Raw genomic sequence first — 27170 nt, 5'->3', positions numbered from 1 at the left:
GTCACAGACTGAAACAGGCTCCAGGCTCTGAGCTGGCAGTCAGCACAGAGCCCGACGCGGGGTTCGAACCCACGAACCGCGAGATCATGACCTAAGCGAAAGTCGGACGCTTAACCGACTAAGCCACCCAGGCGCCCCACCAACTTTTTATTTCATCTGTGGATATAAATGATTGTCAGTAGATCTTAATAATAACGTAGTATTAGAAATGTCTGGGAGTAGTGAGCTGAGAAACATGAACCAGAGAGCACTTTTGTATTTGAACAAGTAGAGGGTGATGTTGGTTTAAGTGATAGTGCCAAAGCCTTATTTCAGGAAATTAAAAGGAGTGAAGAATATTACATTTCATGAATGGCATGTTCTGTTAGGGTGTTTTTTTTTTTTTCCCAAGTTTACTTATTTATTTTGAGAGAGACAGAGCACAAGCTGGGGGAGGGGCAGAGAGAGGGAGACTCCCAAGCAGGCTCCTGCAGTCAGCACAGAGCCCAATGTGGGGCTTTAACCCATGAAATTGTGAGATCATGACCTGAGCTAATGTCAAGAGTCAGATGCCCAACCTACTGAGCCACCCAGGTGCCCCATGTTCCGTTAGTTTTCTGTGAATGCGTCATTAATGGTTTTTTACTAATTTTATGGATTTATTATGTTTTTTAAAGTTTATTTATTAGAAAGAGAGAGCATGAACGGGGAGGGGCAGAGAGGGAGAGAGACAGCCCCAAGTAGGCTCTGTGTTGTCAGCACAGAGCCCAATGCAGGGCTCAATCCTACAAACTGCAAGATCATGACCTGAGCTGAAACCAAGAGTCAGATGCTTAACAGACTGAGCCACCCAGCTGCCCCTTATGGATATATTTTTGAGTTTTATCAGATTTCTCGAATGCTCTGGTTTTCTTTCTCCACTCCCTTCATGGGCCGTGTTGTTTTCCTTGTACGTAGTGAGTAATTTGTCTTGTGCGTACCCACACCAATAAATCACGCATTGTTGTGAACAAGGATAGAAGGCATGTGTATTGCCAAAACAGAGGGTTTGGAAGCTCTGGGACAGAGCAGGTGCCCCCAGCGCATGCACGTCACTCTGAACTGGATGGGCAGTTACACGCTTCCTGTGTCCTTGGGATGAGAAATTCCCAGCTATGAGACCTGGGGGGGGTGGGGAGGGGTGGCCCTGTGATTTGAGAACCCCCAAGCCCTGCAGGTGTGGGAATGGAGGCACAGCCATGGCCCTCAGAGCCTTGTTATCACTCACTAGGTCTGTGCGTGGCGGGCTGTGACCTCCCAACCAAGCACACTGTGTGACAGTGGCCAGGGCCTCAGGGTTGCAGATTTACCTGGGGAGGCTTTGAGGAACATCTGGTTCTGGTACTTCCTGGATTCATATGGAGGTCCTGGGATCCCTAATGTGACTTGGAAAGTTCTAAAATTGACTGTGTCCCTTTTCTCCACATTTTATTCCCACCGTGAGGCCAGAGTACGGAATATCTAGTCTTACTAACCTGTGAATTGGGGCAGTGGGGGGGGGAATCTCAAAGAGGGAGAGGAGACGTCATGGCTGGGGCAGGGGTTGCCCATGGCTATGATGCTTTCCTGGAACAGGCTGGCTCTGCAAGCCCGGTACATTAGGCACAGCCGTGTTTTCCAGTTTCTTAGCGGCAGGGAAACGTGCAAGCCACGGACGCTTGCAGGCACTCCCACAAAGTATTCTAGTCAGTGGACTATGGGGGCATTCGCATTCCTTTACTTTTCCTCTTCCTGATTTTTTTTTTCATTAGAAATAATTGTACCAAAATAAATACATAAATAAAAAGAACAAAAGAAAAAATATACCAAGGAGTGTGCACCCGGCTCAGTCAGTAGAGTGTGTGACTCTTGATCTCGGGGTCCTGAGTTTGAGCCCCACGTTGGGCATAGAATTTACTTGGAGGGAAGGACGGAGGGAGGAAGGAACCAGTAAGTACCTATCTGTGCCTCAGTTTCCTCATCTATAGAATGGTAGTATCTTCCTCAGAGGGTTGTTACAAGGAAGGATAAAATGAAACACTCTCTGTAGAGCAATTAGGACATTCCCTGTACCTGGTAAGGATTAGCTGCAAGCATGTGAATAAAGGGTAGTCCCAAGCTAAAATAGTTAACGGTTTGCTTCTATCTTGCTGTTGTGGGTAGTATGGAAGCCCTGAGGGTCAGTGTTCCGGCTTCTCTGGGGTATAATAATCGTTCACATATGCGTCCCCAGGCAGCTTCGTACCAGGCATTGCGGAAAGCCTGGGGGGTGAAGTGCACACATAATGGGCCTTACCCTGGCTCACCTTCTCGGAGAATGTGCAAAAGAAGGTGGTGACATTGGAGTTCCACCTTGGAGAATATGTAGGTGTTTAGTAGGCGGACTGGGTGGACACCTGCATTCTAGGCCTTGGGAACTGTGCCGGAGAGTCCCAGAGGCCAGAGGGGCTCTGCCTTCTTCAGAGAACGATGATAATGGCTACCACGTACAGAACACTGTTTTACATACATTATCTCATTTAATTCTTTTTTTAAAAGCTTTTTTAATGTTTATTTTTGAGAGAGAGAGAGAGAGAGAGGGAGAGCACAAGCAGGGGAGGGCAGAGAGAGAGACACACAGAATCTGAAGCAGGCTCCAGGCTCTGAGCTGTCAGCACAGAGCCCAATGCAGGGGCCGAACCCACGAACCGCAAGATCATGACCTGAGCCAAAGTCGGAGGCCACTCAGGTGCCTGTAACTCATTTAATTCTTATACCCTTATAGGATACTCTCCTCTTTTTTTCCTAAGTTTTTTATTGTGATACAATATAACAAAATTTACCACCTGAACCATTTAAAATGTACAGTTAAATGATATTTAGTACATTCATAATGTTGGACAGTTATTCCACCATCCATCTCCATAACTCTTCATTTTGTAAAACTGAAACTCTGTACCCATTTAACAATGACTCCCCATTCCTGCCTCCCCAGCCCCTGGCAACCTGCGATCTACGTTCTGTCTCTGCTTGTGCCTACTCTAATACCTCGTATAAGTAGACTCATGCAGCACTTGTCTTTTTGAGACTGGTTTATGTCACTTTGTGTGATGTCCTCAAGGTTCATCCATGTTGTATATATCAGAATTGCCTTCCTTTTTAGGTCTGAATAAGAGTCCACTGTGTGTGTATGTGTGTGTGACATTCTGCTTCTTCATTCATCGGTTGTTAGACGCTATTGTGAATAACGCCACTATGAACTTGGGTGTACAGCTGACCTTGCTTTCAGTTCTCTTGGGTATTTACCCGGAAGTGTGGGATTGTTGGATCATATTGTAATTCTATTTTTAACATTTTGAGGATCTGCCCTACTGTTTTCCACAGCAGCTGTACCATTCTACATTCCCACCTGTAGTGCGCAAGAGTCCCAATGACTTCACGTCCTCTGACACTTGTTATTTCCTTCCTTCCTTCCTTTTTATTTTAAAGTTTATTTAAGTTTATTTATTTTGAGAGAGAGAGAGAGCGCGCGCACATGAGATCATGATCTGAGCTGAAATCAAGAGTTGCTCAACTGATTGAGCCACCCAGGTGCCCCCCTTTCTTTTTGTTTTTAATCTTTATTTATTTTTGAGAGAGCGAGAACAAGTGGGGGAGGGGCAGAGACAGAGGGAGACACAGAATCCAAAGCAGGCTCCAGGCTCTGAGCTGTCAGCACAGAGCCCGACATGGGGCTCGAACTCCACGTGGGGCTCGAACTCATGAGCTGAGAGAGCATGACCTGAGCTGAAGTCGGATGCCCAGCCAGCCGACTGAGCCACTCAGGCATCACCATCCCTGCCCCCCTTTCTTTTTTTGATAGGAACCATCCTTATGGGTGTAAGCTAGTATCTCATTGTAGTTTTGGTTTGCATTTCCCTAATGTTTAGTGATGTTGAGCATCTTTTCATGTGCTTACTAGCCATTTGTATGTCCTTAGAAATGTCTGTTCAAGTCCTTTGTCCATTTTTGAATTGGTTTATTGTGTTTTAGGAGTTCTCTATGCATTTTGGATATTAACTCCTTATCGGATAGATGATTTGCACATATTTTCTCCCATTCCGTGAAAGCCTTTTAACTCTGTTAATATTGTCTTTTGATATACACAATTTAAACATTTTGGTGAAGTCCAATTTGTCTGTTTTTTCCCTTGTTGCCTGTGCCTTTGGTGTCTGAATGGGAAAAATTCCGTTTCTCCTAGATTCCCCCACTCGAGGTACATGAGGCACCCGGTGTGTGGATTTCCACAGTGAGCGGCTCCCTGACCCCAGCTGCGTGTCTGGGTTAGGGCTCGGTCATGTAAGACCGCCCCCCCTTCAAGTGCCAGGCCTAAGTCCACGTTGTTGCCTGTGCTTCTGACTGGCTGGTTATGAATCATACTTCCCATGACCCCTGCCTAGGGATTGATAATTTGCTGGAATGGCTGGCAGAACTCAAGGAAACAGTTTACTTATTAGATTGCCAGTTTATTACCAAGGATATTAGAGACTATGAATGGACAGCCAGATGAAGAGATACATAGACTGAGGACCTGAAGGGTCATAAGTGCAGGAGCTTGTGTTTCTGTGGAATTGGGGGTGTGCCACCCTCCTGGCACGTAGAGGTGTTTGCTGACCTAGAAGTTCTCAGAACTCACACTTTGGGGATTTTTATAGAAGCTTCATCATGAAGGCATGATCAATCATTAACTCACTTTCCAGCCCCTTGGGGCACCTGGGTGGCTTAGTCAGTTAAGTGTCTGACTTCGGCTCGGGTCATGATCTCGTGGTTTGTGAGTTCAAGCCCCGTGTTGGGCTCTGTGCTGACAACTCAGAGCCTGGAGCCTGCTTTGGAGTCTGTGTCTCCCTCTCTCTCTGTTCCTCTCCTGCTTGCTCTCTGTCTCTCTCTCTCTCAATAATAAAGATTTAAAAAAACAAAACAAAACAAAAAAAACAACTCACTTTCCAGCCCCTCTTCCCTTCTGAGAGGATGCAGGGTGGGGCTGCAAATTCCAAGCTTGGCTTGGTCTCCCTCCTGACCAGCTCCATCCTGAAGCTTCCCGGGGCTCCCTGAGATTTGCCTCATCAGAACAGGCAGTGCTATCACCCGGGAAATTCCAAGGGGCTAGGAGCTCTGCCAGGAACTGGGAGCAGAGACCAATATATGTATCTTTGTTATGTCAGTGTCATATCCAAGAAATCATTGCCAACCCAATGTCGTGAAGCTTTTGCCCTGAGTTTTCTCTAAGGGTTTTTAGCTCTTACAATTAGGTCTTTGATCTGTGTTGAATTAATTTTTGCATATAGTATCAGGTAAGGAAGGGTCCGGCTTCATTCTTTTTCGTGTGGGTGTCCGGTTTTCTTGGCGCCGTTGGTTGAAAAGACTGCCCTTCCCTGTTGAATGGTCTTGGCACCTAGTGAAAAATCATTTCACCATATATGCAAGAGTGTATTTCTGTGCTCATTATTTTATGCCATTGAGCTGTATGTCTGTCTTTTTGCCAGTACCACGTGGTTTTGATTCCTGGAGCTTTGTAGTAAGTTTTGAAATTAGGAAGTGTGGGCCCTCCAGGTTTGTTCTTTTTTAAGATTATTTTGGCCGTTCAGGGTCCCTTGAGATTCCATGTGCATTTTAGATCAGTTGTTCTAATTCTGCAGAAAACAGGTTGGGATTTTGATGAAGAATTGCATTGAATTTCAGATGTTTTGGGTACTACTGATGTGTGTTAACAAATAGAATACTGTTTATTGGTATTCACTACTATTTATATTTATGATACTTATATTAATACTATTCGCATTAACACCATTTATTCTGTTATTGAATACTATGGTATGGATATGCCACATTTTGGTTATCCATTTACCAGTTTATGGACATTTAGGTTGTTTATACTTTTTGGCTACTATAATAATGCTGCTGTGATCAGGTGTATAAGTTTTTAACGTGAATGTATGTCTTCATTTGTCTTGGGTATGTGTGTACCTAGGATATGCGTGCGGGTTGTGTGGCAACTCTTTGGGTAGCATTGAGAAGAACCATGGAGTGTGGCGCTGAAGAGTGACGTGGCTGGATTTCTGATTTCAGAGAGATCACTGAAGTAGCACAGAGAGAATGAATTAGAAATGACCAGGATGAAGACAAGGAGATTGGTTAGTATATTACTGTAAGTTCATGCCAAAGCTGAGGTGATCCAGTTAGAGGAAATCGAAACTAAGATGGGGCCAGAGGAGTGGAGTGGAGACAGATGTCATAGTAGATGTCATGGTGTCATGCCTTGGTCATATTTATGGAACTTGAAATGCTCACGAGCAGGAGATGTCAGGGTGATGCCAAGCCAATGTAAATGGAGAATGGCTTTGCCCTTGACAGATAGCTGGGGAGCCCAAGCAACGTTTTACAGTTTATTAATTTCTGGTATGTCTGGAGGTGGGTCACTGGTTCTATGCAGCTCAGTCAATGGAGATGAAATTGCTTTGCCCTGCGATCATCTTCATGAAAAGAAAGGGTTTGGCCTTATTTCTTCCTTGTTAAGAAAGTAGGACAGTAAATGACTTAGCAGTTGAGTTGTCTTGGAATTAGCCACCAGATTTTGTGTATTCATCCAATAATCAATTAAGTGTAGTTAAATTAAATGTTAAGGCCCTTTTTACGTTTAAAAAAATGCTCTACTGAAAGAGGCCATTGAGTAAGGTCATGGAAAAAGGAGCAAATTACTGTTTGTCTTTAAATATCAGTTCATCTGATAAATGTGGGTTACCACCAAGTATTGGTGGCTCACCCAAAATTGCCTTTTGGTAGCCTGCATTTGCCTACTGATATGTCTCCATTTCATGAAGTGATATCACTTAGGCTAAACTCAAATACTTCAAAGGTTTTTGGTTGTTTAAAATTAGGCTTGGGTTTCAAATTAGTACATGTTAATTGTTGAATTGGTTGCCATGTTTTGTTTGTTATGTGTATTTCTAGGAAGTTTTTGAGAACAAAAATACTTTTTCCATTTGCGACAGCAGTATGGATGATGGGACATTGCGATCTTGCTATAGGAGACTTTTCTGTTGGTATTATAGAGTAATGTAATTAGGCACTGTATGGAGCTTGAAAACATATTTAAATTTCTGTTCTGGCTGTGGTTTTATGCTTTCCCAAAATGTGGCCTGAAACCGTTTATTAGTAAATATGCTGAATTGCTTTCTCTGGCAAGTGCATTTCAGTATTGAATCCAAGTGAAAATACAAATATTTACTTATAAAAGTCTTTTGGTGTGGTAATATTTTTACTACAACCGTTGACCCACTCGTAAAACGTTAGGGCATTGCTAGATTGGATCCTGTTTATTTAAAGGCCAAGAGACGGAAAGAGAGAGGAAGCTAACATTAAGTGAGTGCCCGTTATGTGCCACCGTATTTGGTACACTAACATATTACCCCTTTTCTACCCTCCTAGCAACTCAGTGAGGAAGTTTATATTCGCTCTCTTTTTCTGGCAAGAAAAATAATGCTCAAAGATATTTACAGAAATTGAGAAGCTGATTTTTAAATCTAAAAATGTAAACAATCCAAAGTAGCCAGGGCAATTTTTAAAAAGAAAAGTGAAGTTGGAAAATTAACATTACCTGACATCAAGACTTACTACAGAGCTACAGTAAACAAGACAGTGTGGTATTGGAGAAGGGAAACACATCTAGATTGGTGGCCAGAAATAGACCCATAAATATATGCTCAATTAAAGATGCCAAGGCAGTTTAATGGGGAAAGGAAAAGCTTTTCAACAGATTGTGCTAACATAACTGGATATCCATATTGAGACAAAAATGAACCTCACGATTGTGCATAAAAATTAACTCGAAAGGATCACAGATCTAAATGTAAAAGGTAAAACTATAAAACCTCCAGAAGAAAACATAGGGGGAAAATCTCTGTGCCCTCCAGTTTGGAAAAGATTTCCTAGGTCACGAAAGCAAAAGTCACAAAGAAGAAAAATGATATATGGCTTTTGGTCAAAATCTAAAACTTTTGCTCTTTGAAAGACAGCATGAAGAGATCAAAAAGGCAAGCCACAGGATGGGAGAAAATACTTACAATACATTATACCTGATAAAGGACCTGTTTCCATAATAAAAAGCACTCTTAAAATTTTATGCTAAGATGACCCATGTAAGAAAATGGGGAAAAGGGGCTCCCGGTGGCTCAGTCGGTTAGGTGTCCAACTTCGGCTCAGGTCATGACGGTTCATGGGTTCGAGGCCCGTGTCAGTTTCTGTGCTGACAGCTCAGAGCCTGGAGCCTGCTTTGGATTCTGTGTCTCTCTCTCCCTCTGCTTCTTCCCCACTCATTCCCTCTCTCCCTCCCTCTCTCTCTCTCTGTCTCAAAAATAAACGTTAAAAAATCTATTTTTTTTAAATGAGTAAAATGTTTGAAAAGATTCTTCACAAAAGAAATTATCCTAATGGTAAGTAAGCACACGAAAGGATATTCAGCTTCATTGGTCATTAGGGAAGTGCACATTAAAGTCATGAGGAGGTAGATGGCCCTCCACACCCATTAAAATAGTTAAAAGACTGCCAACGCCCCCTCAAGTGGCTGGGATGTGGAGCATCTCGAATTCTTGTGCACTCATCTGATGGTACAACCACTCTGTAAAACTGCTTGGTAGTTTCTTATAAATACACGATCTAGTCATTGTACCCTCGGTATTTACTCCAGAGAAACGAAAACGTTTGTTCACACAAACTGTGAATATATGTGAGTCTATGAATATTCTTAGTGGCTTTATTCATAATGCTTCCAAACTGGAAAGGACCCAGATGTCCATCCACAGATGAATGGGTAAACAAAATCCCAACTCCCCATAAAGTGGACTGTGGAGTAGTAAAGGGAACAAATACTGATACAGCAACACGTATACAATTCAGAATCATTCTGTCGGAGCTGGACACAGAAGAGTGTATACTTCCATTTACTTGCTTTCCTTTGTATATACACTTCCAGAAAATGCAAACCAACCTGTGATGACGAAGTAGATTGCCAGGGGTGAAGGGTGGAGGGAAGGGTGGGCTGCAGAGGGGCACCAGGACACTTCCGGGGGTGACAGCACTGTTCCGTTTCATGGTGGTAGTGGCGGTTTCACAGGCGTATACTCTTGTCAAACTCATACACAAGTGGGTGCAGTTCATTCTACATAAATCATACCTCAAAAAGTTATTTAAAATGAAAAAGGTGAAAATGAAAAATACCGCCTGTTGGTGAGGATTAAAGCAACCAGGACCCTCATCCTCTGCCTGTGGGAGTGTTCATCAGTGAACCTCTTTGGAAACCTGGCAATATCTACTACCGCTGCCCGTATATCTACCTGTGACACAGCCGTTTCATGCCCAGGTATCTACCCAGCAGACGTGTGTGCATGTGTTCACCAGATGTCTTCTACTAGAAGGTTCATAGAACACTATTCATAATAGCACTGCCTGGAAACCACCCAAATGCCCATCGACGGAATGGATGAGTAAATTGTGGTATATTGACTTGAGGGAATACTCCATGACCGTGATAATGAACGACCTACAGCTGTTTACAAGTGGTAGGCTAAAGTACTTACTGTGTGATTCCATTTGTGTAAATTTAAAAACAGGCAAAACTACTCTCTACTATGAGAAGTCAGAAAATGATTACCCTTGGGTAGAGCGCTTTGGATAAGGGAGGACAAGGTGGGTTTCTGAAGACGTGGGTAGTTTTCTGTGCCTTGCTCTGGCTGCCGGGGATGTGGGTGGCTTTAGTCTGGAGATATTTCAAGTGGCGCCCTTAATTGTGCAGCTTTCTATATGTATGGTGTATTTCAATAAAAAGTTTTTAATAGACATATACTGTCGCAGAAAGGTGTCCTTGATAAAAGTGAGAAAAGCAGGTTGTAAAACATCACGCATGATTTATGATCCCATTTATATAACTGGAATGATAATAAACTTAATCCACAGTATCTCTCTGGAACGATGATGATGCTAGGTGTGGAGGGTCATTAATTTTGCTGTTTTTTCTTTTTAATGCGGAACGCTTCACAAATTTGCATGTCATCCTTGTGCGAGGGCCTCACTAATCTTCTCTGTATCAGTCCAGTTTTAGTATGTGTGCTGCCAAAGCGAGCACAATTTTCCTTCTTTATAATGTAAGTAAATAAACAAATGAGAAGCGTTTCTGTTTAAAAAAAGAAATGCGGGGCTCATAGGTAGCTCAGCCAGTTGAACATCTGACTCGGATCCCAGGGTCATGGGATTGGGCCTTGAGTTGGGCTCTGTGCTGAGCATGGATCCTGCTTAGGATTCTCTCTCTGTCTCTCTCTCCCTGCCGCTCTCCTCCACTCACACTCACTCCCCCACCCCCCAAAAAAAGTTATTTAGGGGCTCCTGGCTGGCTCAGTTGGTAGAGCATGAGACTCTTGATCTCAGGGTTGTAAATTCAAGCCCCATGTTGGATGTAGAGATTATATGAAAATAAAATCTTAAATTTTTTTTTAAATATTTTTATTTATTTCTAGGAGAGAGAGAGAGAGAGACAGCGTTAGCAGGGGAGGGTCAGAGAGAGAGGGAGACATAGACTCTGAAATAGGCTCCAGGCTCTGAACTGGCAGTCAGCACAGAGCTCGACACGGGGCTCAAACCCACGAACCGCGAGATCATGACCCAAGCGAAAGTCGGACGCTTAACCGACTAAGCCACCCAGGTGCCCCAAATCTTAAATTTTTTTTAAGTTACTTACAGAGCTCATTTGGGTCCTATAATAGACAATTATGAATACTCTTTAAATATGTGAAATCCAGTTTTGATATTTAATGAGTCCTTCAAAGTGAAAACCTGTTTAAGCTTTCAACCATATTGGGATCTTTTTGTTTGCTTGTTTGTTTTGTTTTTTAATGTTTATTTTAGAGAGAGAGAGAACGAGAACAAGCAGGGCAGGGGCAGAGAGAGGGAGACAGAATCCGAAGCAGGCTCCAGGCTCTGAGCTCTCAGCACATGGCTCGATGCTTGGCTCGAACTCACAAACCACAAGATCATGACCTGAACTGAAATCAAGTGTCAGATGCTTACCCAACCAAGCCACCCGGGCGCCCCTTCAGGTAGAATTTTAAAACTATTTCATTAATACATTACAGCATATATGGGAGGAATTGAAATCCAGTGTGTTTATATCAAGTTTCTTTATCCAGCTTAAAGCTGCATTAGAATGCTGAGAGTAATTTATAATTATTTGTATCACTCTGACATAATTGTTGACAGATTGGTAGACTTACTTTGACAAATGTTTACAAGTTAGAACAAATGTTTCTGATTGTCAGAACCTGCACATGTAAACCACTCAATTTCTGTTAGATTTTAAATGATTAACTGAAGCAAATGATTTAAGTAACATAATTCACCTTTTACTAGGAAGCTTTCCTAAGAAACCTGCTACTTTCTTGGCATCATCTCAAATGATTAAATTGAAATCCATTAGTTGTAGGGTTTTTTTTTTTAAAACCATTTTAGCCTAGGCCTGTATGTGTCAAACCCTGAACGCATGAGCTCATAAATATCCCACTCTGATTAGAAGCAAAAATGCAGTATATTACCGCTCTAGTCATAGATTTCCTTGACATTAGAATATACGCTACCAATGTTAGAAATTCCCAGAAAAGATTGGCTGTGACCATTGAAAACCCACAGCTTATTTTTCTCCTTGTTCCTGCTACAACTTGAAATTTATTTTATTTATTAAAAAAATTTTTTTAATGTTTACTTATTTTTGAGGAGACAGCATGAACAGGGGAGGGGCAGAGAGAGAGGGAGACACAGAATCTGAAACAGGCTCCGGGCTCTGAGCTGTCAGCACAGAGCCCGACACGGGTCTTGAACTCACAGACCCTGAGATCATGACCTGAGCTGAAGTCGGACGCTCAACCAACTGGGCCACCAACGAGCCCCTTGAAATTCATTTTCGCTGACAACTTCTATTTCAGAAGACTTTTTTTTCCCTTAGTTTATGAAAACTGAATTCTTGGTTTCTCTATGTGTGCAAGTCCAGTGATTTGGAGAGGCTTATTTATGGCGCCTGGTAGAATAATGGTGCCTTTAGGAAAGCCTGTAGACCACTACCAGAATATACGGTCAGTGGGGTGCTGTGGCCTCGCCTTAGCGGCTGGGGCGCCTTATGAGAGCCAGATTTGAATAGCAGAGAAAACGTCACTTTCTCACTGAAGGCCCTGAAATTCAGGTGAATCCTTCCAACACCTTTGCAAATGCTCCTTTGGGACAGTCCCCATTTGCACCAACAATAACTTCAGTGTAAAACCGTTGGCATACCTTTCAGGTTATGTGAACCCCTCTTCTGTCTCTGTCTTTGTGACTTCAGATCCTTCATCTAAGAATCATCACTGAGTGTGGTCCCTCCCGCTGCGCAGAAGCTCCTAACCCCTGACCAGAGCCCCGCTTTCACCTGTACCTGTGCTGCTCACCTCCAGTACCGTCCCTTTGGGTGCCTCACAGGGGGTGCAGGGAAGGCAGAGGGGCTGTCGGGGAGAGACCAGAGGATGTAAGATCACGGTTTTCAGTCCCGTGGACAGAGGAGAGTCTGCGGTCCTGACCTGTCTCCCACTTGGGCTGCTTTGACGGCTCTGTCCTCGCGGTGCCCCCGTCTCCGATGGAGGCTTCTTCACCTCTGTCCCTGTGGCTGCCAGAGTGGGCCATTGTCAAGTGCACGTCGGGTACGTTGTCCCCCTGCTGAATCCCCTCTGTTGCTTCCCTACGGCTTGTGACAGAGGCTGGGCCCCTTAGCACTGCACAAAGACTCGCTCCATCTACCTCACACGGGGTGATTCGGCTGCAAGGAGCTCCTGGGAGCCCTTTGCCCTTCGCCCCTTCTCTCGCCCTCCGCAGCGGCTGGGGTATCCATGCGCCCTGCTTCTCTCACTGTCCCTTGCACTTGGAGTTTCTTTTTTCTTAAAGACAAGTTTTTTTTTTTTATTTTTAGGTTTATTTATTTTAATGTGTATTTTTGAGAGAGAGAGAGAGGGAGCCTGAGCAGGGGAAGGGCAGAGAGAGGCGGAGACACAGACACAGAGCAGGCTCTGGGCTCTGAGCTATCAACATAGAGCCTGACACGGGGCTTGACCCCATGAACCATGAGATCATGACCTGAGCCACCCAGGCACCCCTAAGTTTACTTATTTTTGAGAAAGAGAGAGTAAGGTTGAGCTGGGGAGGGGCAGAGAGAGGGGGAGAGAGAGAATCCCAAGCAGGCTCCACTCTGTCAGCTCTCAGCCGGATGCAGGACTCAAATTCATGAACCCTGAGATCGGAATCAAGAGTTGGATGTTTAAGCAACTGAGCCACCCAGGCGCCCCGCACTTTGAGTTTCTAATTATCAGTTGGCTCCAACTCTGGACAATCTTACTGGGTATAGGACCTAGGATGGGACCTGGCACACAGTAGGGACTCAGATTGTATGATTAAGGTAACACTCATGAATAGTGTTGGCCAGGATGAATTTGAGAAGGTATTTAGCTTACTCTGGGGAGTCAAAATTAATATAATAGCTTTGTGTATCTGTGAGGGGCAATCAAGGAAGGACCTGTCCTCTGGAGTCAGCCTGCCCGGTTCAAATCCCAAATGTGTGGCCTGGGGCAAGTTACTTAACTTTTCCGTGTCTCAGTTTCTTGGTCTCTAAGATGGGGCTAAGAAAAGAAGTTCACTGTGAGGATGAAATGAGATTATTGAATCCTGAAGAGTAAGTGCTTAGTGAATGCCTTTCACTTAATGTCCTGTGGTGTCCTGCAGATGTTGGATTTTTGATGTTGCATTTTTGCAGCTCAGTTATTATATTTTAGATGAAGGGAATTTGGTATTGGGGCACCTGGGTGACTCGGTTAAATGTCTGACTCTTGATTTTGGCTCGTGTCATGATCTCACGGTTACTGAGTTTGAGCCCCGCATTGGGCTCTGCGCTGACAGCGTGGAGNGGTGCTCTCTCTGTCTCTCTCAAAATAAATAAATAAACTTTTTTTTTAAAAAAAAGGAATTTGGTATTAAAAGGTTATTTGATGAGGGCACATGGGGGCTTGTTCAGTTGAGCCTCCGAATCTTGGTTTTGGCTCAGGTCATGACCTCATGGTTCTTGGGTTCAAGCCCTGCATCGGGCTCTGCACTGATAGCACAGAGCCTGCTTGGGATTTTCTCTCTCCCTCTCTCTCTGCCCCTTCCCCCCCCCCCCCTCAAAAATAAACATTTAAAAAAATTTTTTTAAAGGTTATTTGATGAATGTTATAAACAGCACCAGTGTTTTTCTAGTTATCCAGGTAGAAGTTCTCAGCATTTTGTTGACAGCCTTTCCCCTCTGCAGCCCCCAAACTCCAGATCCACATACACACACTTAATCGGTTCTTAAGTCCTGTAAAGTCTGCCAGCAAAATGTGTCTTCCTTTCCAAGCGCTCCTGCACACCTTCGCTAGAGGAGTTTTACCAAAGCACAGGCTCAGTCACGCTATGCATTTTAAGAACCTGCCTGCTGAATTAAGTGCTGTTATGTTTTGATGCCTTCTGAATGTCCCCGATCCCTTCCTAGCCAGTATTCTCATTCATGTTTAACCTGTCTTCCCCTTAAGTCCGTGTAACCTTGTAACTGAAATAGAACCACAATACAACAGTTTCCACTTTCCAAAGAATAAACACTATGTATGCGAGTGATGTACAGCAGGGGTAAATAAATGTATCCCCTGTGTCTTACTTAATAAATGCTAGTAACTGCAGATCAAGTAAGTGTGTCAGGAAAAGGAGTTAATGGTTCTTGTTTCTCCATTGAATTTTTCATTTGAATCCGGAGTCGGTGACAGCATAATGGCTGTAACAACGTACGTGTCGGGTACCCCGAGTCCCCCGTTCTTCCATTTCCTCTCCCAAAGATGAGAATCCAGTTGCTGATACTGATGGGGATGGGCAAGAGGGATTGGGGGTGTCGGGAGGGAAGGGGGACTCCCTGGGAGATACCCTTTGGAGCAGTTTGGATGACTTTGGATTCATTTTATCAGTCCTCTGCCCTTTTGGATTCATTTGATCTCTAGTCAGTGCACAAAGAGAAGTACTTCCCGGCTTGAATTGTTGACTCTGTCATTGATTCTAAGTGATTTCAGGTTTTTGTTACCACTCCTGCAAAGTCAGACATCTGTGGTTTCTGGTATTTTCTTGAGGGCCCAGAGGGTAGCATAGTCATAAATTACCTGCCAAGATCCAGGAAGCACTTAGTTATCATATGTAATAGTAGACCAGTTGCCCTGGTGTTCTGCCTACCCCTCTGCAGAGGAAGGAGCCGTGACTTTGGGGTTTGAATCCTGCTTCTTCAGTTGTGTACTTGGGTAAGTCAGTTCCACTAATCTGTTTCCTCTTCTGGAAGACAGGATCGTAATACACCTTAGGAGGTGCTTCTGTGGATCAAATGAAACAATGTATAGAAACATAATACAGTGCCTGGCACTCTGTGTTAGTACCTCCAGAGCACCCACCCCTAAATAAACGTAACGTGTATCGTCATAAACGTAACGTGTAGCGTCTTTTATTGTGTTTCTTGAAACATAGTAATTCTGCGTTGTTTTCAGTCTCTTAAGTAGTCTTCAGAGCTTTTTTCCTTCTTTTCCTACATGCTATGCCCACATGTGAATGTATTAACTAATTTTATGTCAGCAAAATGTGTGCCAAACCTGTTTCTTCTTCTGTGTATTCTTGGAAAATCGCACGACTGTCAGAATCCTGAAGCTGGATCGTGTGCTACATGTACACATTCATGTATGAGGACCCTCATAGTGAGTTTGGCGTCTCTTGAAGCAGAACACACCGGTAATGGCTTCCACATGTACCTTCCCTATCTTGACTTCTTTCTGCCGACTGGTTTGCTTGTTCTGATCAGAATGCCGGGAATCGACATCCACCCGAGAAGCTCCTATAGGTGTCTCAGCCTCTGTCTGACCCGGAGAGCCACAGGAAGGCCGGTGTCTCGCCCAATAGCCACCTTCTTAGCCTGACTCCCGCACACCCTGCAGCAATGTTGGCTTTTGAGAAGCTGATTAACACAGACTGAACCTACCATCTCCGGGTCTTTGGTCCGGCACTTTCTTGGTTAATTCACATGACTTGGCATTTACACGGGGACACCCAGGACAATCTGTCTTTGCCTCCAGGCATTAAGTAACACAGTGTGGAGCTGACTTAAAACTGCTTTTTTTTTTCCCCCTCATAAATTGGGCTCTGAGCATCTTTCATAAACCAGGAATGTTTCTTGGAAATGTAATTCTCACTAAACTCAGTCCCAAGGGTACTTCTCTATAAAAGCACATTCTTGTTTGTTCTGTCATAACAAATGCATTTGATGATTGTAATAGCATTGATAGAAACATGATTGAACAGGAAAGCATGTCTATTGTAAATAGATCAGTTTGATATTAATCCACATTCAAAGCATAAGTATAGCTTTATGAAACACAAGATAGCTCTAGGAAGATCTTTATTATATTTTAAGCAAAATGTTCTAGTTAACCATGAGTCTGAAGGAATCTCCTATTTCTTTTTAAACACTTATTTATTTTGAGAGAAAAAACAAGTGGGGGAGGGGCAGGGCCCAACGTGGGACTTGAACCCATGAACTGCAAGATCATGACCTGAGCCAACGTCAGATGCTCAACCAAATGAGCCACGCAGGCGCCCCGGAATCCCCTATTTTTAGAAAGTGTGTGTCACGACCTGATGTGTTCCTATACAAAATTGCTGATGCCCTCCTCAGAGTTGGGGGGAAGGCTGTGACTTTCAGCTGTGGCTCACGCGCAGTGTGATCATAGGCAAGCCAGTGGGTTGTATTTTAATGGAGGATGAACTATTATGTGATGCTTTTGACCTATTTTGAGTTCCATTAGAGAAGTAACAGAACTTACTACTACTTACTGAATTCTGTCCCAGACCCTGCCAGATACCTTGCATTTCCCTGATGCAGCAAGTCGGTAAGGTGTTTTTTCTCCATAGCCGAGCGGGTTGAAGTCAGGGGACATTAGATAATTGAGCTGAGGTTAGAGAGCTAGCCGGGGGGGGGCAGTGGTTGACTCAGGCCTGCCTCGTGATGGCACTGGGCCTCTCGCCACACCACTCAGCGGGAGGCGAAAGCCCTCCTTGTTCTAGAACCTTCATCTTCTCTTTCAGACATTTAAGAACAGAGTTGCTTGGCACATGGCTTCTAGGGATCTTAAAAACTTGTTTGGAATTTCTGAAGCTTCTCATATTCACAAACTACCAGTTGCAGTGGTACTGAGGCTTTTTTGCTCAGACATTTTGATAGAAGTTAGAGAAATTAAAATGGAGTTGCTTTCCAACTTCACTTAATTTTTAGGTACAGGTCAGATGTTAGTGTTGGTAACCATTCATTAGGCTGATGAATTTAGGAGTTTCATTCAAAGTGTTAAAGTGGGGCGCCTGAGTGGCTCAGTCTGTTAGGCGTCAGACCTTGGCTCAGGTCATGGTCTCACGGCTTGTGGGTTCAAGTCCCATGTGGGGCTCTGTGCTGACAACTTGGAGCCTGGAGCCTGCTTCGGATTCTGTGTGTCTCTCTCTCTCTGACCCTCCCCCACTCCTACTCTGTCTCTCTCAAAAAAAAAAAAATTTAAAAATAATGAAGTGTTAGATGTAAGTCTACTTGCCCTGATGAGCACTGAGTATTGTACACCCGAAACTTATATAACAGTGTATGTTAGCTATACTGGAATTAAAATTAAAAACTTGTGAAAATGGAAAAAAATAGTCAAAAGAATAAAAATGTTAAATGTAAGCCAGAGTGAGATCTTAGTTATCGTGTGTTATTGATAAATAATGGGTTCATGGCGGTCTTTGGCCCCTTCCCCCCAATGATCTTTCATAGAAATGTTTCCTAAGTGAATTGGTGAGAATTTTTTTCTCTGCCTCCAAACAACAACCTGTTCTCTGTAATGGAAAAGTCTGCTGGTGACTGCGACTTTCATGGAGTTGATTCCGTGGGAGCACGTATTGCTTCAGCTTGTTCTTTGTAGGGGCCAACATCCAAAGTGCATTTCTGCGCCAAGACTGCAGTCAGAGTATGTAGCCTGCTTGTTAATTCTTGCCGATGACATTTGCTTCTTAATTATTTGCGGTGAAGTAAAGTTTCATGCTATGTGACATGGCGAGGGCAAAGATTTTTCTCAAGTTGAAACCGGAACTGTCTGTATGTCACAGTAATGGCCATCAACGTATTGATGTTCTCCCCTTTTTGATATAAAATGTGGCTTGAGGCACACACGGGTGTGCTGCGAGTGGTGGTGGTGCTTTGGAATGTGTTACAGAATCCACGCGGGCATGAGATGAGGCGATATTTTCTATGTCATTAGCGGGAGCAACGGTTCCTTGTTGTTTTGTTATTGAGATAGTATCAGATGATCCATTAAGGGATTGCTCCTTCCTAAAAATTTGTGTTCATCTACTAGCCGGTTTTATGATGCCTTTTTGGGCACGAAGCACACATTGAAGTGCCGGGTGAGATTGATGTGGAGTAATTTCTTTTTGAAAGAATTTGTGCCAATTCTTTTTCCTCTCCAAAAGAAATGGTTTCGGAGCACGGGCTCCTTGCCTAATGTCAATTCCATAAGGCTCCTCTGTTGTGTCTTTTTTTTTTTTTTCCCCCTCCTTGCCCCCCTCCTTCTCCTCTTAACTGGACTTTGCCATGAGGAAGATGTGTACCTATAATCAGGCATTTCTTTAGGTTTATTTGTCATTCCAGACAGCATCGACCAAAGGAACAGGCTTGAGTGGGGGGAAGACAGAGTTATATAAACTTTATTCATAGTTAAATATTTGCTTCCAGGGAAGGTGAAAAATGCTTTGTACTTTTTCCTTTGGCTTTTTTCCTCTAAGAGAGCTTGTCATGCAACAGCACACAAAAGTGGCCAAAGGCAGAGAGAACTCTTCTCTCTTTTCCATGTTGGTTTGTTTTTATTGTAAGACAAACCTTTCATGTTTTATTGTTACGAAGTTTAAATGTGGCCTCGAGGTGCCGATCTTTAGTGGAAACAGCTGCAGAGCCAGTGTCCCCGGATCAGGTGGGACTTTCTTTGAAGCAACATGTTGCCTTTTAAAAGAAATCCAGCATGTGAGAACTTGAGCCTGTAAAACTCATCAGCGGCTCCACCGATGCTAATCTCTCAAATAACCGAGATAGCTAAGTTTAAGCAAAACACTGGCATTTAAGAATCAGTTTCCGCGTGGTTTTTTTTTTCCCCAAAGAGAACAGCCTTGTTATTTTGTGTCTTAAAAATATAGACGTGGAGGAAAAAAAGCAGTCTTAAGGATTGAAGATGTAGCAGCCCAGTATTAGACCTTAGCATGCGCTCCATCTTTTGGGCAGGCTGACCTGTGATCTTGATCTCATACCTGCAGGTGGATGGATGCCCTTGGCCGGGAGCAGGACTGGGTGTTTGGGCATATACCTGAACTTAAGTGCGTAAAGATTCCCTGTTCTATATTGGTTGATGCTGAAACATTTATCATCTCTGTGATGAGCGATGCTAGTAGCAGTGGGTTACCATCATTCTTGGTCTCCTACTTGGAAAAGTTGAGCATCCGAGAATTTTCTTTCCTTGGGGAAAAATAGGAGAGACAGGCATGGAGTCAGGGACAAGAAAAATGCTGGAATATTTTCCTTTTGGGCTTTTGATTTGCTTGCCAAAAAGTTGCCTTCCAGAGGGAGAAGACCAAAAGCTCTGATTGTAAGCCAGTATGTTTTTACTGGCCTACCTCCCCATCCCATTGCCCGGCTTGAAATCTGTAAGCCAGTCCAAATCCTTTACCTCATTTTCTAGTACCAATTTACTGTCTTACTCATCTTCCAGCTGCAAGGGGGTGAGGCAAGTTGCTTTGAAATTGAACCCTGTGCCATTTCATAAACCAGGCAACAGCATCTTCTTGCCAAGGAGTATCAGTTGCGATAGCTCCCGTTTCTCCGAAGCTCTTGAGTCTCATCTGCCAGGTAGGCTTGTGTCCGTGACATGTGCGGTAGGATCAGTCTGGGAATGAATCCGGACAAGCCCTTTAGGCCTTGCGTAGACTTGTTACTAGCCTGGTTGCCTAGCGTTCTGGGCTGTTGTGTGGGAAGCACAATTTGTTTTTTGGCTGTATCTTACTTGACTGGCGGTAGAAATCTCGACACTCCAGTTTTCCCTTGGGAGCCAGCGATTGCTTAGGGGTGTAAACTGTAAGTGACTCCAGTGTCAGGACATGGTGGTACAGTGGCTTTGGAGTCGGGCAGATGTGGGCCCAGTTCATTACTCTGAACCAGTACCCTTGAGCAGTTTATTTTCTCCATCTGAAAAGTGGGACAAAATACCACATCAGGTTGTTGTTTGGTTTAAAAGAGAGTTTAGGAGCAGTGGCAGGAGAATTGTTGGGTGCTTACGGGAAATACTAAAATATTAGTTCCTTTTCCTCAAGTGATGTCACCTTTGAACAGGTGGTCTGTAAGCTGACTAGTTTTCTACCATTTTATTAAATTCTATGGAAATTGGAGTGGCATGAGTGATTTTCAGATACTGCATTTTATTTTTTTTAATTTTTTTAAAATTTTAGACAGAGAGAGAGTGCAAGTAGGGGAGAGGGGCAGAGGGAAGGAGAGAGAGAGAGAGAGAGAGAGAGAGAGAAAGAAAGAAAGAAAGAAAGAGAAAGAAAATCCTAAGTAGGCTCCACATACAGTGCAGAGCCCGATGCGGGACTCAATCCCATGACCCTGAGATCATGACCTGACCTGAAATCCAAGAGTTGGATGTTCAACCAACTGAGCCACCCAGGGGCCCCATAGATACTGCTTTTTATTTGTCTTTTAAAATGGTTAGTATTTTTATTTTATTTTAATTAATTTATTTTAAGTTCGTGTTTTTTAAATTTTTTAACTTTTACTTATTTTTGAGAGAGCATGAATGGGGGAGAAGCAGAGAGAGAGAGAGAGAGAGAGAGAATCCAAGGCAGGCTCCAGGTTCTGAGCTGTCAGCACACAGCCTAACTTGGGGCCCGAATCTGTAAACTGTGAGATCATGACCTGAGCCGAAGTTGGACGTTTAACCGACTGAGCCACCCAGGCGCCCCATTTTTATTTAAAAAAAATTTTTTTAAGTTTATTTTTGATAGAGCACGAATAGGGGAGGGGCAGAGAGAGGGAGACACAGAATCCAAGGCAGGCTCCAGGCTCTGAGCTGTCAGCACAGAGCCCTGTATGGGGCTCAAACCCACAACCCATGAGATCATGACCTGAGCTGAAGTCCAATGCCCAACCAACTGAGCCACCCAGGCACCCCTGTATTCTTATTTTTTTTTAATATTTATTTATTTTTGAGAGAGAGAGAGAGCACGCGCAGGGTAGTGGCAGACAGAGGGAGAGAAAGAATCCCAAGCTGGCTCTGAGCTGTCAGCACAGAGCCAGATGCGGGGCTCCATCTCATGAACCATGAGGTCATGACCTGAGCTGATACCAAGAGTCAGACACTCAACTGACTGAGCCCCCCACGCGCCCCAAGATACTGCTCTTTAAGGGTGGGCACCAACCTAACGCAAGGTCTGTTCGACAGGGCAAAGTAGTGATTTTTAATTAAAGTTCATATTTGTGTCGGATACAGTCCTAAGAAAGAAACGTACGCCGTGGCCACATAGATGTGGCGGGGAGAATTGTCAGAAATCCTTCTAAGTAGCAGGAGCACTTTCTTCAGGCCGCTGGCAGCTGGTGCCTGCTTGGGCGGGTGAAGAATGATGCGAATGAGCCTGCTTGCTTGTGCTGAAGTTCTGTGTTTGGAGCAGAGGTCAGGCTGGTGGAGCGGGGTGTGCTCCGGGCGTTTACACTGTAAGAGCCTGAAATCATGGCTAGAGAAGAAGCTCTTGGCGTTCGACAGCACAACTTGGAAACCTGTGAAGGCCAAGTGAGGAATTGAGATTTTTCTGTGTCAAGAGGTTGGTTGGGAGCTCACTTGGACCCTGGAACAGACACTCTGCAAAGAGCATCAGAGTCCTCGGAAGGGTCTGAAGTCGGCAAGTCTGAAAAAATTCAAAATCAGAGTTTGGCTCCCTTCCTGGGTGTGTGTAACTTTTCTGATAATGGCAAGGCAAGTGTACCTCAGAGTTTGGGATGTGTGTTACAGTAGAAGGGGGGGTGATTTTTCCTCCTAAAATGGTACCACAGATAAAAAATGTCGTTTAATGGCTCTGTGTCGTTTTTTTTTAATTATTAAAATTTTAAAAATGTTTTATTTATTTCTGAGATGGAGAGAGGCAGCGTGAGCAGGGGAGGGTCAGAAAGAAAGGGAGACACAGAATCCAAAGCAGGCTCTAGGCTCTAAGCCAGCCGTCAGCACAGAGCCCGACGCGGGGCCTGAACCCACGAACTGTGAGATCATGACCTGAGCCAAAGTCAGACACTCAACCGACTGAGCCACCCAGGTGCCCCTGATGGCTCTACATTCTTTTTAACACATCTTATGAAACAGATACAGCTAGCATTCAAAGCTGTGATTACACCAATGTTACTATTCATTGTTAAGTTCAGGCCATATTTACTTCATTAAATCTGTGCACTGATTTTCTTTTCTTGTCTGTTTTTTTTTTATTAAGAAAATGATTAAGTGATTGTGAAGATGAGAGAGGATGTTTAGCAAAAATTGTGATGCCAGCACTAGAGTGACCAAGGTCTGAGAAATAACTGGCAAAAATGTGGATCTGGTCTTTTTTCCCCACAAGCTTAGAGTCCTGTGAGCTTTGGTTGAAAGTTAGATCTTTAACTTTTTTTTTTTCCTACCAGACCATTAAAATAGGCTTACATTTGTTCTTATATTTTGAAAGATAGTGGTTAAAAATGCCCGAGGGTAAGAGTAAAGCAAGGGAAAGGGATTAAGCTTTTGAGGAAATGCTTTCCCTCTGTCTGGGTGCTCCGACTTGGGTCTGATGTGTGACAGCCCTTGGGACTTGTTCTGGATCACTCCTTTCCCTAACCCCCCAAAAGTTGCCATCACTCAAAATGCTGAAATGACCAGGGGAGCATCCGGTTGTCACTGTTTCTCTGCTGTTCTGGACATGGCACCCCGGTAGATGATGGCTGTAGATAGAGCCCAAGGTGCTAGGGGCTGTTTGCAAGCGGTGCCCAGAATGCCTCTTGGCTTGTTGAACCCTTACCCCGCCAGACTTGTCTAGACAGAATGGGGAGCCGCGTTCCTAGCCCCCATGGGAGGCAGAGGGACCGAAGGCCTCTCTAAAGTCTCTGACAGTAAGAAGGTTAGAAATGAGAAGGTCAACTCTGTACCAAATTATTTTTTTTAATCTGTTCTGTAGATGTTCCCATTTATGAAAGGTTCATTTTAGTTTTGTCACGTTATTGTTATGAAACTGAACATGTTTTTCCTCTCTCTCTCTCTAGGTACTGGTTTTGGATTAGGACTGGTTTTCTCACTTACTTTCTTTAAAAGTAAGTATGACTTTTGCTGCCTTTTCAACATAATGTCCTGTGTGTGCAGACACGTAGCAGGGGCGCCTCGGGAGGGCACATCTGCATGGTTGCCAAGCCATCCATTTATGGGGTGAGGGAGGCCACCGTCAAATACGCTAGACAAAGAATGTGGACTCGAAAGAGGTCAGAATGGGTTGGGCATCTCTAGAATTTCCCCTGGGCAGTGAGTCAGGGGGCCTGATATCTTACATATGATATCATTTGGAAAGCCTGTACTTTATGCCAGTGAGTCATTTGTCCAAATCTGCACGCTCCAATATTTCAAATTAATTATACTTTTTTCTCAAGGAATTTGAAAATGAGTCTGACTGGTAACAAAAACAAGTGGACCAGAAATACACATGCTTTTTGACCAGAAACCCTTTCATTCTGTGGAAGAACTTTTGAAGTTTGGATGTTGAACAGAAGCCAGAGGGGTCACTTTGACACCTTTTCCATTAACTTGGGGGCCAGATACATTATACTAGAGAATCATAATTAATACCTAGTGCTGATAGAAAAAAGTCATTTACAGTCCTGACTTAAATAGGCCTCACAACTTCCTGTCATCGAAATTCAGTTGGTTCAGTTTAAAATTCAAGCACCTTACGGGAAGGTGGTATTATTGATAAGGTCAAGAAATGAGGTAAAATGAGCAAATGATTAGAACTGATATAGACTGGAACCAATATTACACTCTATGTAATTTGAATAAAACTTTGGAGAAAAAAGAACTGATACAGAAAAGTTAAAAGGTTCAAGTATGTCTGCCATGTTCACATGGTACCACTTGTTAAGACCTCAAACCTAGCAGCATAGGTACCAGGTAAATATTTGCTAAATTAATAGGTTTACTAATAGACTTCCTTTCCTGGTTTTGGGCCATTGGTTAAACATTGAGAGAAATTGTATGGCATGTTGTAGGTATCAGTAGGAGGCACCCCGAATACTTACTGAACCCTCAGCAATGTATTTAAGCCAAACAAAAAGCTTTATCTTCTCTTAACTGTTCCCTACTGGGATTTTCCTTTTTTCTGCTCACTAGGAAGAATGTGGCCATTAGCCTTCGGTTCAGGCATGGGATTGGGCATGGCCTACTCCAACTGTCAGCATGATTTCCAGGCTCCGTATCTTCTGCACGGAAAATACGTCAAAGTACGTACAGAACCAGTATTTCTCTTTCTTTTAAAAGACAAAGAGTTTCTCCTGAGTCTCTGAAGAATTCTTTAGAGCGCGTGCGTGTACTAAACCGTGCGTGTCACTGAGCTCCTAATTGGGCTGTAGTGATGCCGACCCTGCTCTGGTGCCTGGAGCTCCCTTCCACTGCCCCGTGAGGAAAGCGCATGTTCGCTCACATGTAGACTCTCTGGCTAGCGAGGGGGGCCGAAGACCCTGCTGGAAGTGATCGTCACGGTAAAGCGGATTTGTCTTTGTCTTAACGCGCGAGGCCTCAGAGTGCCCCGGCCACACCTCACACATGCTCAGGCGGAACCCGGAGGCGGCTGGGACTCAGCCAGGACGCTGCTATTTATTGAGGAGGGGAGGTTCTCAACTCTTAAGTCCCAGTGACTCTGCCAACGACCTTGTCCACAGATGGATTTTTAATAACGCGGCCAAGATGAAAAATTGTAACATGCCTCAAGGGGGAAGAAAGTGGCACATTCCCTAAGGGTCTCGTGTGTAGCGACTTCCCGCTGCCTTGCTGTGCTTACCGTGGGGTGTAGAGGAGAGGATGGCAGGAGGCCGGGTGCTCAGGGACAGGGGTGGGAGTTAGCTTTGTGTCTCCAGGGCCCAGAACAAAGTAGACACTGGGACAAAAGTGAAATGAATGGGTGAAGTGCATTGCACACCCCGTCAGATGTGTGCGTGGCCCCAGGCTTGCCAAGGCCATCTTTACAGCAGCACCAGCTGCAGCCAGGAGCGTCCCGTTGCCTGGATGTGTAGAATCATCTCCTTTCTGGGCCACCGTGCGCTAGAGTCCGTGTGATCTGGGCAGCAGGTGGGGGTGGGGGGTGGGGAGAGCCCAGAATCCTGGAGACCTGACTGTGGGTCCTGGGCCACCCGCCAGTTGCTTCCCGCGTGATTTTGAGTTTTCGCTTTTGAGATTCTGTCTTCCATCCATAAAAAGAAGGTAGTGATTTCTACCTACAGGGCTGCTGTTAGAAGTCAGTGTGAGGGGCACCTGGGTGGCTTAGTCGGTTAAGCGTCCGACTTTCGCTTAGGTCACGATCTCGCGGTTCGTGGGTTCGAGCCCCGCGTCGGGCTCTGTGCTGACTGCCTGCCAGCTCGGAACCTGGAGCCTGTTTCAGTCTGTGACTCCCTCTCTCTCTGACCCTCCCCTGCTCACGCTGTCTCTCTCTCTCTCCTAGAAATAAATAAAACATTAAAAAAAAAAAAAGTCAGTGTGAAAATGTTAGTGAGCCGTGAGGTTGCTGTACAAGAAGGAACCTTGGTGGGAACAGTTGAGGCCTGGCCATTGCTCCGCCCCAGTAACAAGTAGAGCAGAAAATGTGGTGCGGTGGAGTGTCCCAGTTGTGGTCAGAGCCGTAGCCACATGGGTCCCCGGATCTCAGATGATCGCACCCACCACAGCTCGGTAGCCTCTGTGTTAGAACCTGCCCAGACTGTTGCCACCTGCCCAGGTGACCGCGTGCGTGTGCTCACCGAGCGAGCCGGGAGCCGTCCGGCCAGAAGCCCGGCCGCCCTGTCTCCGCCCTCCGTGCTCATGAGCTGTCTCCACAAAGCCAGGGCGAGGTAATCCGAGGGACAGCGCAAAGAGAGGCCCAGCTGCGTGGCACCGAGGCTGGCGGCAGGCAGTTTCCACGGCCCCCTGACCCTTCACTCTCTTGGCACCTGGGCTGGCGCTGGGAGAGGAGGACCGAGAGGAGCAGGAGAGGGGCTGCAGGGCTTAATTGCTTGCAATACTGTCCGTGTTCCCAGCCGAGTGGGCACCGATGGTGGCCCAGCGCTGATTTTACTCATCCTCTGCATTTAATGGTTGGGAATTACTCTGGAAAATACTGTTCCGATTTTTCGGCCTCGTGTGGACTGCTCCAGAATGGCCGTGTAACTTTTTTCCAACTTGAGTCCGTGCCTCAGTGTTGTCACCCTCCACTCTGAAGAGGGGAGCGCGGCGCGGGGCTCTTCCATTGTCATTTTACGGTGATTGCCCGTTGAGTGTCTGCTGGGTCCACCCTNCGCCGCCTTCCCAGGAGATGGGTGGGAGAGCTCTTACTACCCCTCACTGAGCAGGTGAGAAAACGCAGATCTTACGGAGGTTAAGGGACTCGCCGCAGATCCCATCGTTAGTGGGGCCGCTCGGTGCCAGAGCCACACAGCGTCTGCTCGCTGGGATGCGTAGGAAGAGTCACGTCCAGGTGCCAACTAGTCCTCTTCTTTCCCACTCCCCTCCTCCAGGGATTAGGGAGCCGCTCTTAAGACTCTGGGGGTGGCGGGGGTTAGGGTCCTCTTGCGAGACTGTTTTCATATTTTTTAACGTTGGTTTATTTTTGAGAGAGAGTGTGAGCAGGGTGGAGCAGAGAGAGGGAGACACGGCATCCAAGGCAGGCTCCAGGCTCTGAGCTGTCAGCACAGAGCCCGATGTGGGGCTCGAACCCTCAAAACATGAGACCATGACCTGAGCCGAAGTCAGACGCTT

The 27170-nt window shown here is 44.9% G+C and overlaps 1 protein-coding gene and 1 non-coding gene across 2 annotated transcripts in view; one reads left to right on the top strand and one right to left on the bottom strand.

Annotated features, from left to right (window-relative positions):
* The window catches only part of MICOS10 (mitochondrial contact site and cristae organizing system subunit 10), a 32650-nt gene that overhangs the window by 5095 nt on the left and 385 nt on the right, over nucleotides 1-27170 (top strand). The window contains exons 2-3 of the mRNA XM_077775649.1: nucleotides 23444-23491; nucleotides 24558-24667. Coding sequence (XP_077631775.1) covers nucleotides 23444-23491; nucleotides 24558-24667 — 158 coding nt within the window. The remainder of the gene's footprint in view (nucleotides 1-23443; nucleotides 23492-24557; nucleotides 24668-27170) is intronic.
* LOC144241354 (U6 spliceosomal RNA) lies at nucleotides 10026-10132 on the bottom strand. The gene has a single exon (XR_013338045.1). It is a non-coding gene; the product is annotated as a U6 spliceosomal RNA (small nuclear RNA).

This window comes from Crocuta crocuta, unplaced genomic scaffold, assembly GCF_008692635.1.
Source record: "Crocuta crocuta isolate KB4526 unplaced genomic scaffold, BGI_CrCroc_1.0 scaffold127, whole genome shotgun sequence".
Taxonomy (NCBI): domain Eukaryota; kingdom Metazoa; phylum Chordata; class Mammalia; order Carnivora; family Hyaenidae; genus Crocuta; species Crocuta crocuta.
Note: the sequence above shows the minus strand (reverse complement) of the source record. Positions and strands in the feature narration are given on the sequence as shown.